Here is a 16,439-nt window from a genome sequence, read left to right on the forward strand (position 1 = left end):
GGCATCTTTTTACCCAAGTGTTGTTCACAGCGGATTCTCAACAGGTTTGAAACTGCTGGGAAAGGGAGATAAGCCAAATACGAAAGTGACAGCTGTTTTGCTAAAGCTCGAAACATTCTTTGAATTTCTACATTTTGACCATATTTGGAGAAAAATACACAATACATTTATCCTCTGTGGTTGCAGATTATACATCAGTTTTTCCAAATATTTATGGTTTTCTATACCATAAATATTTTAATCTCAGCCATTAACTTCAGGTCAGGGATTAATGTCACACAGTTCCCCTGCGTTCCTGCTGCCAATTAGAAAACTAGAGATTATACTTTTTTTTTTTTTGTGCTAACGGTCCAGGCTAAATAATAGAAACAGCATAACAAAATTTCTTGGGCTTTAGAAATTCCTCCTTAAGGTATAAATAATTAAACTCATGCACAAAATGATGTAAGTACAGTACAAATTAAAGAAGCTTGGGAAACACAAAGCTGAAGTAGGATATAGGTATGGTCTTAAATCTGGAAATGGGAGCATAATACATACTTGCTGAGACTTGTCCAAATCTACAGTCAATGCAATAACTGAAAAGCTTTAAACAAACTAGACTGAGTGAAGATCAGTTGTTTGTTTTGAAGCCACATACAAAGAAAAAGCTGTAAAAGGATGAGACAAAAAATTTCTTTGAAGCTCAAGTTAGAGAACTGCAGCAAACAAAGGGCATCTTAAGATTAACAAGTCTTTGTAACAATCACTGGATGCTATGCAGGTGTTTAGGAGACATGTCACCACAAAAAAAACATCTTTCTTAACACTACAAATGGTAATTTGGAGTTTGATAAAAGCTACTAGGGCTTTAACTGGAGTCATTTGATTTGTCAGACAAAGCCATGTTTTTTGGCTGCAAATACTCTTTTTCTCAAAAGTTTTGAGAGAAAAAGCAAACATTTTACCAAGTCAAAATTTCAACTACGAATGATATATTAAGCTGATTATTCCTCCAAATGCTTCAGAAATTCAACTTACAGGGAGCAGATGCAACTGATTTGCATAGAGAAATTGGGATATGCAAGTTCTAAGAGAAAAGAAATCTAATACAACACCCAATGAAGTCAGAATTCTGAACTGGACAATTGAATGTGCCTGCCTGGCATCATATTCAATATGTCTGCCATTTATATAAAATGTAGCAAATACATTTATTTCCACTTGTGTTTTGAAATCAGTTGTAGTACTGTTGACTGGATGCAGCATTATTGTTGTGGCTTTTCAAGAGCTCTGCTCATTTTCAGAAAAACCTTTAGTAAGCAAGCATGTCACAAAGTTCCTAACTTTGAAAATCACCTTTTATGGTCAACTCAGATTACTTGAAAATTCTTAATATAAAAAGAAACTCTTAAAGAATATCTAATCCAAAATGTTGAGATCTAATTGAAACCAGATGCTATAAAAATGGCAATACTGACACTCCAGAGTGGACTTGGATGGAAGCGGTGTTCAGCGGGATACCAAATGAGCCAGTTTCTATCGTATCATCATGGTACGGTGTCACTCTGCCCCGGCCCTCTGGCTCAGTAAACAGATCAATGTGAGGGATGCTGTAATCCTACAGGGAGAGCAGAGGAAAAAATCAAACATGTAAATCATCTGGAGCAGCCAATGCTAAATCTTCAATAAATCATCCCAGTGAAAGCAAATCAGCGATTAACTCATTTACTTATGTGTTCTGAAATATGGCCTGAATGTCACATCAGCTATTAAAGGGCTGAGCTGAAAATGAAGTAAAGTTAATGAGTGTACTCACCCTGACAGCAAGTCGAATTGAGCCTATGGCAATCGGTGGGCTGTTCTGTGGTTCAGTTTGTGGCTCTGCCCACATATTTTCTAAATCTATTTCAACTAAATCTATTCCACCTTCTTCCAAGGCGATGGTGCGTCCCTGAAAGTCAGGCTTCTCGTAGAGGATCCAGCTGTAACATGAAAAACAGTTTTGTTTTACAAAATAAACACAAAAAACTAAACTTAAGGAATAATAAAGGAAGGATATGAAAGGCTTTAACTAGTTAAAAAAATAGATATTCACTTAATATTCACTGGATGCTCACTCTCATTTCTTTTGTGCAAATCTAAAAATTGGAAGCCTGATAGTTGCTAATTAGCTTAGCTTGGATAACTTTAATTGCATCTCTAAACCTCTCAAGAAAAGGCGTAATAATTTCCCTGATTAATCCTTTTACAAGTTGAAGTGTAAAATCAACAAATGACAGAGCATGACGATAAACTTCCCTTCTGTAAATAGTTTAATAAGATTGCTTTAATTCTTCATATTTGTTTAAGATGGGAGAATGTTGAATCAGTTTGGATCAGTGTGCCTGCAGAAGGTCACTTCTGATTCTTCTAAAATTGCATTTTTTCTGTTTTCTGCATTTATTTAACGGAAGCAAAAACAATTAATTTGTATCTACAAATATTTTCACTTGTTCAAGGATGCAGAAACTATCCAAATAGTAAAATGGATCCACAAATTGTTGTAGGAGCCCTTGTTTTAGCAGCACAGTATAGAAATGCTTATCATACTCAGCAGAACATTTGCACAATACTTTTTAATGTGCCTTTTTTTACCCCCAAGATTGTGCTGCAACATTTAAGAAAATTACCAGAAACACAACTCTGATAATCATTTCAGTTTTATGTTTTAAATAGATCACATTATCTAGAAGCCTCTCATTAAAAATCCAAGAGCTTGTGTTTTCCCAGACTACAAATATGAGACACAGGAGCTAATTTCCCCTTGCCACTGTTCTACATGGGAAACACAAAAGAGTATGCATTGCAAGTAAGTCAGCGATACCAATAATTCTGCTAGAAAAAGTTACTGCATTCATGTGAAAATCTCAGCTTAATCCACTATTTAGGAGACTGAAACTGCCACAGGGAACAAAGATATGCATACACAAAATAAACAGTAAAATCTATGTGATAAGAGCTTTAAAAAAAGAGTGCAGTTACCAAGGATGAAATCAAACTTCTGATATTTCACCCAATTAATCCTTTGAGACACCCTAACTTCACCCTCACAAATTCACTTCACATTAATTAGAACTACATCTCAGCACATTTTCAACTGAAACTATATATTTTATACACACTTACCATCCCCTCACAACCTTTACAGATATGAGAGGCGAGAGCTCCAGAGAAGAAGCATCTGCCATGTCCCTGTAAATCTCATGCGCTTGGCCACTGAACTGAGCTTTTTCAAACAACACCATCTGCATTGGAGACACAGAGGGCAGAATAAAACATTCCATTACCTTAAGTATGCTGGAAAATAATGGGGGAAAAAGCATCCCTCATTAAATGCTCCATAGTAAAGCAGAATTTATTGAAAGCATATTAGCAGGGAGATATTGATATTGATTCAGGCTAAAAAGCCCATACAGGCATGCAAGTAGGGGATGCTGTTAATGTTTTGAGTCACTTTAAAAGAAGCTATTTATATGTTTGTGCTAGTCCAACAGAATTTTAAAAATAGTCAAAAGCAAAGAATTGAACCACAAAAATGCTCTTCCTTCCTATAAAGATTTATAGTCTTTTGGAAAGAAATGGGTTTTTTTTTATTATTACTTGCTTCCAAAGATCTTAACAACTATAACAAAAGCTCTATTTTAAGTCAGTGGATCCTCAGCACAACAGAAGCAGAAGGCAAGAGACTAAGTCTGCTGAGCACCAGGGGAAAAACTGGCTTAGCTGCAACAGCTATTATGAAGTTATACTCTGATAAATATTCTACACTCAGGCACTGTTAGCTGTATAACATTTCATAATGCTAATCATACCCAGTTGAACATTTGCACAAGACTTTTTAATGTGCCTTTTTTTTACCCCCAAGAACAACATATGAAGAACAGATGTTTTTCCAAAAACAAAGCGTTGTCTATTGAGATTCCTATCTCCATCTTGTTTCTATTGGGCAAAAGTTCTGCCTACTATACCTTTCCAGGGCGTTTATGAAATCCCTTGACAGCTCTTTTCTGAAACACAAAAGCAAATAATTAGGATTGTGAGAAAGACCATGAAGCATGGCAAACATCTGCAAAATGCAAAGCATGGTAATTAATGTAACTTTGTGCAGCTGCTCTGTGTTTGCAGATTAACCTGACCTTTGCAGATTATTTAAAGTCTTTCGTGAGTACACAGCTCTGATTTCATACTGAAACAGCCCAATTCTGGGCAAATTTTCCAAAAAAGAGAGTAATGCATGCTATCAATGCTACAGGAATGCTTTAGAAATGTGAAATTCTAACCAACAAGACCAGACTGAATAACTTTGTGGACCATAATTCTATAATAACCCACAGCTCATATTTGCAAACAAATGTACAAACATGCGTAAACGTTTGGCTGTGGAAAAATGTGTGATTCGACAATTACCCACGACAAGCCTCAGTTATCCTGAACATAACATTTTGCATGGATTCACGTGTGATTACAACAAAATTATATTGTTCTTTCCAGGAGAAAACCTAGAATCAAATTCAAAAATAAACTCAAGACAAGTATAGCTAAAGTTCTTGTCTTTCTAATGGGCTGGGAATCTGAAATCTAATAACCCAAATTTTAATATCTCAATATGAAGCTATACCTCAACAAACAGTAGGTTCTCTGATGCACTTAACTGAAAATTCAGAAAAGGATGGGGATAGATGCACTGGGGCAAAAACGGCCATGACAGGCCTGGAGATTGATCAATCTCTTATAAAAATTGCTAAAATATGTTTAGAAATGCTTTGCTTTATTGATTTACCTATAGATTTTTACTGTAGATTTACACTTGTAACTATAAAGAAGCTTCTGCTGTATGCATAGTGAAAATGGTTTCAGCCTTAAAGGATTACCAAAATCCTCATTAGTTGAAGAAAAGATCCTTTATTTATAAAAACAAATGGGATACAGGAGAAAGTAATACAAAGCAGAGTAAAAGAATAGAAGTAAAAGCTCCCTTATAAATAACACATAAAATGTTTTGTTTTTTCCATAAAAGCCGTAGGAGCAGCAGCTTTATGGAAATTGTAGTAAAAACAGCATCTAGCTCATTATGCCAACAACTGAAACTTGATACTTCTAACTGTAGAGAATGAATCTGTTGCACAACACAACAAAGCGTCCTGCAGCAGCATGCTTGTGATGTACTTACGGTATTTCTGAGAGCCTCGTGTGGTTGGGACAAAGGCTCTTTGGAAAGATGATGAGCGTGTGCAGTTGGAGGAATCCCAGGAAAACTTGGAACTGCAGAGTCAGGAAGCACCAGACCTTGTTTTGAAGCTTCCTCTGCCTTTCCTCCAGAAAGCAGAGATGCCATTTTTCCTGTTAGCTAAGAGATAAAATGATGTGCTTTTGGTTGATTCCTTGTCTCACTGCTCATTCAAATGTTCACAGATGACTTTCTACTTACACGATACACTGAACTTTCCCGTTTCAGCTTATAGCGTTGCGTCACTATTTTAGTTTAGCTTCGACAACATTAGAATAATTTTCATTCAAACTGAAACTAACCTCAGGTTTGACTTGGTCCAGTCCTAGTACTCCCAGCACTGCTTTTTCTTGATCCTGTGGGAGGTGCTTCTCTAAATAGTCAGGCAGCTTGACGTTGTTAAACACAGGAAGTGGAGGACTTGAGTCACAGACCACAGTCTCTGCAGTCCGGGTTTCCTCTTCATTCTGCTTGGCTGCTGTGTGTTTGACTAGAGTTGAGTCTGTCAGGCTTGGAGGGGCCGGCTGGGGTGAAGTTAGAGGACTAAGCTTGGGGGGTTCGCTAGGCAACACCCTGTCTGAGCTGGCGCCTTCAGCCTGAGCTCCATTCCGCTTACCTCTTAAAAGAGAGGAGGTGAGACTGCTGAGAACCGAGCTCCTCTCCAAGCGAGACATAACTTTTATTTGATCTTTATCTTCCTTTTCTTCTACCTCCCCTTTGCCAGCATCCTTGTCCCTGAGGCGAGAGTGAGAATCAAGGCCACCAAGCAGCAGGCTCCTGTCAGCAAAACTCGCCCTGGCAGGTATCAGGCCAGATTTTGTGTCTGCGCTCTGGAGCTTGGCTAAAAGGCTTGGAGTTGTTTCTAACGTGAGCTGAGTCTTCTTCCTCAAGCCGAATGTGAATTCCTCAGGGTCAAATGACTTCTCAAAGCGGTCTTCCCTAATGGCCGGCATCGCAAAGGGAGGCTGGGGGGTCCGAAGGTGGTTGTGCTTACGAGGTGGGAGGGAGAAAGGGGTGCAGAGCTTCTTAATTTTCTCAACAAAATCATCATCATCCAGCTCACCAGAAGTGTCCAACAGGTTGCTCTCACTTCCAGAGGAGGTCAGTTTTGCCTCTGGGACTTTCAGCTTGTGCTTGGGAACATCTACGTCTAGCCAGCTGGATGGTGTCTCTTGCTGTTGAAAGGAATTATCATTTTTAAGCTCCCTTGGCAAATTCAGTTTCCTCATAGATGAATAATGAACTGGGTCTGGGATCAGCTTATTAACCTCTGGATTGAGAAGAGCTTTTGGAGTGTGATTCAACGTGTCTTTCACTGGCGCCTTTATGACTTTGGCAAGTTGTGAATGTGAGGAGATATCACCATTAGCAACAGGTGAAAGTTTATTTGCTGGGAGAGTGATTTTTTTCTCCGCTGCATTTTCCGTTTTATTACCTGTCAAGTGAAGTGTGATGCTATCAGTGGGGCTCCAAGTTACTTTCTCTGCATCTTTAGGTGAACAGACATCAATACTACTCTCCGTGCTTGTGTGAGTAAGTGTGGGCTTCTTGAATTCTGTCACGTTTTCTTGCACGAATGGCTTAGGGGTTTCTTTTTCCCTGACATCTTCCCTGTGCCCTCTGCCTAATGTAGACTGATAGTCAGAAATACTAAAAGAATTTTCACCAGCTGAATCTGTCTGTTCCTTGTATGTCACATCAACCTGAGCAGGTGCCACCAAGACAGTGCCATTAGTGCCTTTTGCACTCACTCCCTCATCTGGCATGGCTGCTTTGTTAATAGGTTCTGACTTGGACAGCTCAGCATCATTAGCTCCATGTGTACATGAGTCATCAAGTGGATTCTCAGATTTTTCCACAGATACAGAATCGGGCTTGGCTACTCCTGCCACCAGCTCTCTTTGTATTCCAGAGGTTTCTGAGAGTTTTGTTTGTGTCTCAGGAGGCACATTTGTGGCCAACTCTGCCTTCTGTAGCTCTTTATCACTCTCTGTTGCACTCACAGCCTCATTAGTCTGGGTGATTGTACAAATAGCAGCTTTCTCTGGAGGTACACTCACTGCCTCACTGGGTTTTTGTGTATCATCAGGGAGGGCTGATGATCCAATAGTACTGTCTGACATTTGACAGGTTGTTTGTGGTTGTTTTGATTTTTCAGAACTCTGCTCCTTTCCTAAGATACTTTGCCCACTATCTGAAATATCCCCCTTTGCAGAGGTTTTGTCTCCAGGCAGAAGCTGCTGGGTGTTTTCTGTGTATCTCCCCTCAGTATGATGTAGATTTCCACTGTTCATTATTTCTAATTTCTCCACATATTCAGTCTCAGCTTGATATATCAGCGCTGTGTCTGTGCTAGGAGGAAGCTGGGTTTGTTCTGCTTCTTCTTTAGCTGCTGTGCCTTCTTCCTGTTTACTTGTTGAGTCGAGCTGCATTGATAATTCTTTATCTAATTTAGGCTGCTCAACAGATAACTCCTGATTTGCTGCAGGTGGCATCTTAAGATGCTGTTTAGCTGAAGGAGGTGTTGAGAGAGACGTGGTAGAAATTTGACTCCGGTCCTCTGAGGAATTTTGCCTGTCTTGTGTAACTTTAAGGCTCTGTTCTTCTGATTTTTCCTCCTGTTTGGGTACAATTTTGTCCTTCTTGTCAATAGTCCCTTTATGTAGTTTTGTTTCACTGCTGTAGCTAGCAGTATCAGGTTCATCTCTGTTGACAGGTGATTCATCGGCCTCCTTTGATTCATTTCTGAACTCATCCTGTTCATTTTCTGTCAGGGTCTGTATTCCTGAAATGCCTCCAGGGAATTTTTGAGATGACATCAATTTTGGAAATTTTTGGGGGGTAGAGGACATCTCCTCTGTATTTTCGATCTCCTCTTGTTTTACATCAGAACCCTTTGGTTGCATTTGTGCAGTTGGGCTGACAGGACTAGCAACTTCTTTATTTTTTCTTCGTTTAGACCGGGAGCTTTTTCTGCTTGGGCTTTTGTGCTCTGCTGTAGTTTCTGCAGAATCTCCTAGATCATCTTTTACAACAGCGCTTGAATATGTGACTTGATGTACATCCTTTGCTTCTGTTTCGCTAGCTTTAGAGTCTATTTGTTGCAATTCTTGAGGGGGCATTGATACCCCTGCAGCAGAAATATCCTGTCCATTTTGATTTGACGTTATCTCTGACTTTGCTTTAGTTTGCATTGGCTCTTTGGGATCAAGTTTATCTTGAATTTCAAGTTCTGACGACTTTGATACCGGAACTGTCACAGAGGCATGAGATTTAATAGATGTTCCTTTTACAGGTGGCATGTGAGTTGGTGCTGGTTTTACTTGTGATTTTGATGGTTCTGCAAATTTTCTCATTCGCTCCTTGATGGTCATTGGTTTCTCACTGCCAGCTGACCCAATGTCCGACCTGGGGCTGCCGTAACGTTCTGCAGATTTTGACCTCTGCTCAGACAAAAGGAAGTCAGTTTTCAGCCTGTCTGAGACAGATCTAGTCGGGGACACATCAGCACTTCTTGGGGTCTGGAAGGTCTTGTTGGCACTCCCATCTTGTTTTTTCTGCTCAAACAGGCTGATTTTATCTGCAATCCGACCAGCAACAGGTTTGGGCTCTTGAGCAACTGTCTTTGGGCCAGGGACACTGCGCAAAACAAAAGGGAAACATTTGAAATATTTAAAATAATGCAGCACTTAAAGATAACTTACTTAAAACCACATACTTTCTATGAACAAGTAAGGATTTAATCTTGAGGGAATTTCCTAATCACCCAAAGATTTATCTGACCTCAATTTAGATCTCAGCTACACAAGTCCAATCCTAAAGCTCAGGCCTGAACTTTGTATTATGACTCACACCTCTCTTTCTCTGTGGATATACCTGAATCAATTCCACACCAGTTACCTGCTCTGTAAACGTCTGCGAAGTGACATTTAACAAAAGTATGCAAGTCATTCTGAATAGTTAACCCTTCACCTTCCAACCAACTGGTGTTGTATGTGGACTACAACTTTTAGTTACTTAAAAGTTTTAACATACCTTGCATCAGTCTCTGTTTTGGGCTTTTCTTCTTCTGTGATCTCCTTTAATGCATTGCTGAAATCCTGCTGATTTGCTGTAGTGCTTTGTTTTGGTTTAAGAGGAACATTTTTTGAAAAAAGCTTAACTTCACTTTTGGAAACCTTAATACTCCTGCGTTTGGACTCTGGTGTCTCGGTCTTCCTCTCTACTTTGTAAAGGCTCTCATCCTCGTCCATGTCTGCTCCCACTTCTACCTCGTCCGTCCGGCTGGCTGCAGAAACTGAGATTGAGTTCTGGAACTGGTCCAACCGCTTGACCATATCTGTGGAGGAGAACTTGCTTTCCCCTCCTTCAGGTGAGACCTGTAAGGAGGGGGCTGGCTTGGAGGAGGAGTCTGCGGATGCTTCTTTCAGCCTAGTGCTTGGACTTTTGTCCTGCAGACTATCTGCAGAGTCACCTGCGGGAGGGAGTCCATCTGCAGATTGAGTGTTTCTGGGGTTTTTGCCTGTGGGGCTTTTTCCTGTGGGGCTTTTGATTCCGTCTCCTTGAGAATTTTTCCTGACCCTCCTCTTGCCTGAATTTTTACGGCCCATGTCGTCTGCCTCTGTTTGCTCAGCCTCAGTCTTTAACCACGAGTCTTTATGTGTTTTGAGCGACACTCCCCCTAAAACACTGTAATAACTTTGTTCCCCGGCAGCCGGCCTCACATTTTTCTCGGTGTTTGTTGGACTTGAGCTGGCTGCTAAATCAAAACTCTGTGACGACTTTGACTTCCGAAGTATCTGCAAGCTCTTTTTAACAGTTTTGCAAACAACTTCCTCTCCCTCACAGATGTTCTGGCCACCCTGAATCACGCTAGTCTCCTCCAGGTACACATGGAGTTTCCTACCTGTCTGAGCCTGTGTTTTTCTCAGTGCGTGCGGCTGGGTGTGGGCCTGGTCAAAGTCCCACGCCACTCCCCGTTTAGACGAAGATGAGGGATGCGTCAGATGACTGACATTCCTCTCAGGATTCCCACTTGCTGAAGGAGCACTACTGTTCTCCTCTGTCTCCTTGCCCTGCCCTGTTCTCTGCTTCCACCTCTCCCCAAGCTCCCCCTCCTTTGCCCCGCCCTCTCCTGTCTCAGTGTTGCACACAACTGAGTTGTCTCTGTGGGCAGACTGCGTGGCGTCCCTCTCTTCACAAGGGAAAACCTCTTTAAAGGGGCCAAGTGAACTAATATCCCTCTCCTGCCACTGTCGCTCTTCTGCTCGGATTTTCACAGAGTCCTCACTCTCGCAATCACCGTCTCTTCTCTGCGTGAAACCAGAGGCTGAGAAGTCATTTCCATCCAAGCCCTTTGGAGAATTTCCCCTCCATGGAGACAACCAGCTGCCTATACGGCCCAAGACTCCAGTACTCGGCTGCTCCTCGGGGCTCTCAGACTATAGCAAAAAGCAGACCAAAGCAAAAAGGACTTACAAAAAAATCCATCTACAAATATATCAAAAATGTTGCAGCCATTGATACAACTTAAATATATATATATATATATATATATATATACATATTTTTTTTTTTTTAAATGTAATAATTGCATGTAACTGAGCACATGCAAAACTGTCTATTACCAAAGTAAGAGAGCAAGCTTTGGTATTTAAAGTCAAATAAGTGTTATTCAGAGACATGTTTACTGCAGCCATGCATCTCTTAGCAATGCAAAGACATGCAGTGGTGCATGAACCTGTACGCTTACCGTAGAAAATATCATATCATTGAGAGTCTTTATGTAGGATGTGAACATGATTTTGGTTTAGAACAAAAACTCCTACAGAGCATAAGACAAACACAAAATCATTCCACCATAACAAAAAGCAATAAGAAAGAGCAGACTTAGAAAAAAGGCAAAACCCCTCATCAAAGTGAGAGCTCATACCTGACTTTCTAAAATGTGAAGTCCAGAATTTCAATTCACGATAAACTCACCCTTAATCCTTGAAGAAAACTTTTCTTTCTTTAATGCAAACAGTTGTTAGACAGTCCAGGATAGAGTCTCCACTAAAGGGTAACTGATGAACATCTTGCGTTACTCCTGTTTGTCTCCAGTCGAGCATCCCCAAACTATTTGTGTGCTGTGTCAACGCGTGTTGTTAAAAAGTTCTGCCCTCCTCCGCCGGAGCGCCAGCTCGAAGCCCGGTGCTTCGAATGATGCATTCAAATGCTCCTCCGTAATTTTTATATATGGCAGTTATTTAGGAGTGAGTCATCAAATAATATTTCCACGTCAGCCGCCCAGTTGCGTTTTCAATTTGGAGTTCTTTGTTAGTGTGGTTGATGGACAACTTTTAGTTTTATTTTTAATTCAGTTAAACGGCTAATCAGTTTTCAGATACTTTCAAGTAGTCTTTTTCTCTAGTTTTAATCTTATTCTTATCGTGTTTATATCTAATTCTAGGTTGATTATTACAAACTATGTAGTTCTATCAATTTCTCTATTTTTTCTGTTTTTAGGAGTATTGTCAAAGATAATACTTCGACTCACAAAACACACAAAAATAAAACAAATACATTTAATTTAAACAGCATTTTGCAGTTTCTCATAAAAATCTGTATGAAAATATTTACATCCTAATTGTTCTAAATTGTAATTTAGCATAAAAGCTTTGTTAACATTTAGTTAAGCTAGTATTTAGTACATTGATCATTGGTAGAACTCGGGCTCTCTTTACTGTTTGTTTTAAGAAATGCTGGTAGGCTGCTGCTCATTTTTAGGTAAATATGAACTGATTTCCACTTCTGATATAGAGGTAATAATCACCAACAACCAAAAACAGGATTTGTCCAAACTATTTGGTTTTTACTTCATGATAAAAATCATGAAATAAAACTCTGTGATTGAAGAAGAGTCGAGGCTCCAAAGCTGTGTTCCATTTTTCTTCTGAAGTAATTTTAATCTTCTAACTATGTTAACATGGTTAAGTTAACCATGTTCTCAAAATTAGAAAACCAGTGAGATTCGTTAATTTACATAGTTAGGAATCTGGTTAACTATGGTTGGCAAAACAGCATGTTGTACTCACAAACATTGGAGCAATATGATGTTAAATTGGCTGTGTGAAAGATTTAATCTGTACCAAATTGTCAAAATCACAAACAGTTCTTTCATTGCTCTAAAAAGTTTATTCTTTTAAGAGCAAAGTTTCAAGCAGTCTTGAAACTTTTAAACATCTGAGTTAGTCTAGATGGCATTTATTGGCGCATTTTTGTTGTTTTTTGTTCCATCCATCCATTTTCTTACACCCTTGTCCCTAGTGGGGTCGGGAGGGGTGCTGGTGCCTATTTCCAGCTAACGTTTTGGGTGAGAGGTGGGGTACACCCTGGACAGGTCGTCAGTCTATGGCAGGGCAACACAGACAGACAGGACAAACAACCATTCACACACACTCACACCTAGGGAGAATTTAGAGAGGCCAGTTAATCTCACAGTCATGTTTCTGGACTGTGGGAGGAAGCCGGAGTACCCAGAGAGAACCAGTGCATGCACAGGGAGAACATGCAAGCTCCATCCCTGGGCCGGGAATTGAACCCAGGACCTACACCTTCTTGCTGCAAGGCAACAGTGCTACCAATTGCGTCACTGTGCAACCCTTGTTTTTTGTTGTTTATTAAAAATAATTGTAAGAAAAAAGATGTTTGCATAAAATGTAAAAAACAAAAACAGCTTGATGTTTTTCTTTAAATGCAACCTTAGTTTCTTATCCTGTTTTGTGACAGGCACATTATGCATTTATGACTGATTGATTTCTAATTGCATGGTATGCCAAAGCTATTATGCTTTATTGACCCAAACTAGCTACGTAATGAGCATTATTAAAATATAAGGATCATCATGAGTATGTACCTGAACCACCAGTGTTTGAGTCAGATTAGACTCTTTTCTGTACAGAAACAAAACACTAGCCCTCACGTTTTAACAAATTCAAGAGAAGACAGGATAGTCTTATGAAGTGCTACCTCTCAGCTTTGAGAAGAAATCAATACAGAAATATAGCCACAGAAGATGCAGCCCTCCCTAAAGTGACTTCTAAAGACAAAAACCTCACGTCTAAGTCAACTCTGAGTCACCTGTAAATTTTCTAACTATAAAGCAATTACAGAGACTCTAAATGTTAATGCTTTGTTTGTACTTCAACATTCCATCTGAATGTGATGACACACGGAAGCAGAGAAACAGACTGGTCTACATCAGATCATATAATTTGCATTAGTGTCATTTGCAGGATATTTATTGTTCTGACTGAGAAACCCAACTGTACGGTTTGTTCTGTGCTTTGTACTGCAGCAGCAGAATGAAAAGCAAGTAAGCCAGTTCATTAATTAATTAGTGGAACTGACTGATGCTTCATGAACCCGATATAGAGTTAACATCAAGAGTTGTTGTGCACCAACACTAGTCAAGTTCTTCCAGTATGCATTCCTACAAGGTAACATAACTGACATGAACAACTGAAAACGGAAGTTCATATCACTGTATACAGAGAACTGCTTGACTGTTCTCCATAAACATGGACATGGTTTTGCGAAACTGTGTTGCAGCGTCCTTCATAGTTTCTATTGTCTTCTCTTTGTTTTCGACAAGAGGCTTTTAAATCATTCTTAGGCTTATTGAGTTTGCTCAGTTTTCTTGTGCTAAGATAAAACTTTTTTTTATTAATAAATGTTTTGTTGTCAGACTCAGAGTAAGATTGGATAGTCCAAGGTATATGTGCTAAACACACCACATACAGCACATCAGTCTTCATTTTGCATCCAACTGAAAAATAGATGCAAGAGCCAAGAGCACAGGGAACCTCTATTTAACCTCACTTTTGGCCATACAAAACACCCATTACATGTGGGCCTTTTAAACAGTTACCTGTTTTTGATATTTCAAAATCTAATTTATTAAATCAGTCTTGTACAACCTTAAACTAATACAGTGCCTTGCAAAATTATTCATATCCATTTATGTTTTTCAGATTTTTTTATGCTGCAACCACATACTTCAGTAATTTTAGTACTTTATTGGAATTATATATAATAGCATAAAAATCCTGCTGTCTGTTATGCTTCTTAGTGTTCATGTTCATGACACATTATAGTCTCTAGTTTTGTTCAATAAACCCCTGAGACCTTCATGGAATACTGTATTTTTACTGAGAATACGAGAAATGGCGCAATATTTACTAAGTAAGTGAATTTAGAAGCTAATGTGTTGTGTGGTATTTATTTGGATTATGGGAATAAAAGCAGCTAGACATATTTTCCAATTTTTATTTGTAAATAATCTTCATTCTTTTTGTCCCAATAAAACACCTTCATGTTTGTGGTTGCAATGCAGCCAAATGTCAAAATTTGGCTGCATTGCAACTGCAATATTTGGTAATATTTCTGCTTGACATTGAAAATTGCTGGTAACAAAAATGTCTTCCAGAATACCACTGAAGGGAGCCCGAGTACTACCAGTGATACAATTCAGCTGGCAAACTGCGACATGTTATTAAATGTCAACGCATGACATGCCTAGACAAGTAAAAACCTCATATAAATGTCAGTGCTCTACAAGCTGAGATAAGAATGCAAGTTCAGACCACTCTAGTAGGTTTGATCATACAGATTAAGGTGCAAATGGAGCAAAAAGTAAAAAAAAAAGCATGGACAAGTCAGAAAAAGCATACTTCGAAAACTGGTTGCTTAAAAGTGAAAAGGGGGAATGCATTATGATCATTGTGTTATGTGAACATGTTTCAGAATTCTGACATTTTTATGAACAAGCGAAGGCAACAGGAGGCAGTGTCCAAATTAAGTTTTCCACGGGAAATGACGCAGGGACTGTGTGACTTTCAAAGCCTGTAGAATTCTGCTTCTCTGTTTTTTCAAACTCTTGCTGTTCAGGTTTCACCATGCGGGTAGCTCAAGTCAGTCTTTCCATGGTCTTTCCGAGGTCGGGGGAATTAACTCTTAACTTCTCATATTTTACGTGACTTGCTGTGTACTTGTATATAAATAAAGGATGTGTAAGCGATAGTTTGCATTTTAATAAAGATTTATTTCCACCTTTCAGTTAAATTCGGCGATTACAAGTAGAGATGGGAGTGGTCTTGATCACCTTTTTATTATCATTCCTACATTTGAATTTGAATTTTGGATTCAGATGTTTACAACACACATGAGTTCGTATGACTGCGTCTATATTGTTGCAATAAAATAAGACCTTTTCACTTTTAAATTCGGTCTAAGGAGCCCTCGGAAATTGTGATGAGCTCTCGAAATTCTGCTCAAAGAGCATAATTTCCATCAAACAAAGCGAGCGGCCCTGAAACTTTACAGTGAAATTAGATTGTGCAGACCTAAAATAGTTTATCGACCGAAGCGCTCACGAAAGCCCCTCTGACTTGCTCTCCTATATAACCATCTTACTCCAGACAGAAAGTCAGTTCTTACCATGATTAGAGAGTCTCTGTTGGTTGTCCAGTGAATAAACCGGTCAGATGCAGCCTGCTGCTGGGGAACCTTCTGGGAGTGAAGCCTCTCTTTGAGGTAAACTGTCCCTCCTCACACAGAGTAGAGGAACCTTATTAATATTTCGTCGGGGAAAAATAGGAAAAAAAAACCCAAACATGTCTTTGCCAGATTGATGTCATTGTAGAATTATATTTTCCCCAAAATGGGAGTGAGACAGTAACTGCGGAAGAATGTGCCCTGGCCAGGTAACACACCCCAGGGCACACTGACACCTTGACGCAGCAGTACACTAATGCGGTTTGTTTTGCAACCACGTCAGTGAACAAATGACACACTGGAGTTTCTTTTATATATATGCCTTCTCTCTTTCTTTTCAGTCTTTCTTCCAACAAGAAAGACTGTCATTGTGATAATGGGGTCGGAAGGAAAAGGGCAACAACCCAATCTTTTATAAATTCTTGCTACACTTTATTTTCAGTGATCTTCTGCTAGTCCTTTAGCCAGTCTGCAGAAACACAACATACGCTGTGTACAAAATGGCATTCACCATTGCCTATGTTGTGCGAATACACACGCCAGTTCTTTGTTTTCTATCCTTTTTTCATGCCTTATTGATGAGATGCAGAAACATAAGACCCTGTCTCCTTTTTTCACCCCATAAAATATTCACACCTGGCCTTTGACTGATCTG

The 16,439-nt window shown here is 39.5% G+C and overlaps 1 protein-coding gene across 2 annotated transcripts in view; it reads right to left on the reverse strand.

Moving 5' to 3' along the window:
- Nucleotides 1–15,982, reverse strand: part of LOC122825786 (beta/gamma crystallin domain-containing protein 1-like) — a 33,624-nt gene extending 17,642 nt beyond the window's left edge. The window contains exons 1-9 of one of the 2 annotated variants that reach the window (XM_044107342.1): nt 11,231–11,612; nt 11,001–11,072; nt 9,284–10,689; nt 5,551–8,887; nt 5,192–5,368; nt 3,990–4,028; nt 3,148–3,266; nt 1,799–1,964; nt 1,461–1,600 (exon numbers count right to left, since the gene is read on the reverse strand). In XM_044107342.1, coding sequence (XP_043963277.1) covers nt 1,461–1,600; nt 1,799–1,964; nt 3,148–3,266; nt 3,990–4,028; nt 5,192–5,368; nt 5,551–8,887; nt 9,284–10,689; nt 11,001–11,048 — 5,432 coding nt within the window. In that variant the 5' untranslated portion in view covers nt 11,049–11,072; nt 11,231–11,612. Of the gene's footprint in view, nt 1–1,460; nt 1,601–1,798; nt 1,965–3,147; nt 3,267–3,989; nt 4,029–5,191; nt 5,369–5,550; nt 8,888–9,283; nt 10,690–11,000; nt 11,073–11,230; nt 11,613–15,727 lie in introns of those variants that run through there. The other variant, XM_044107343.1, reaches the window with a different exon arrangement.
- Between the last annotated feature and the right edge of the window lie 457 nt (nt 15,983–16,439).

The sequence above is a fragment of the Gambusia affinis genome, linkage group LG22, assembly GCF_019740435.1.
Source record: "Gambusia affinis linkage group LG22, SWU_Gaff_1.0, whole genome shotgun sequence".
NCBI classification, from domain to species: domain Eukaryota; kingdom Metazoa; phylum Chordata; class Actinopteri; order Cyprinodontiformes; family Poeciliidae; genus Gambusia; species Gambusia affinis.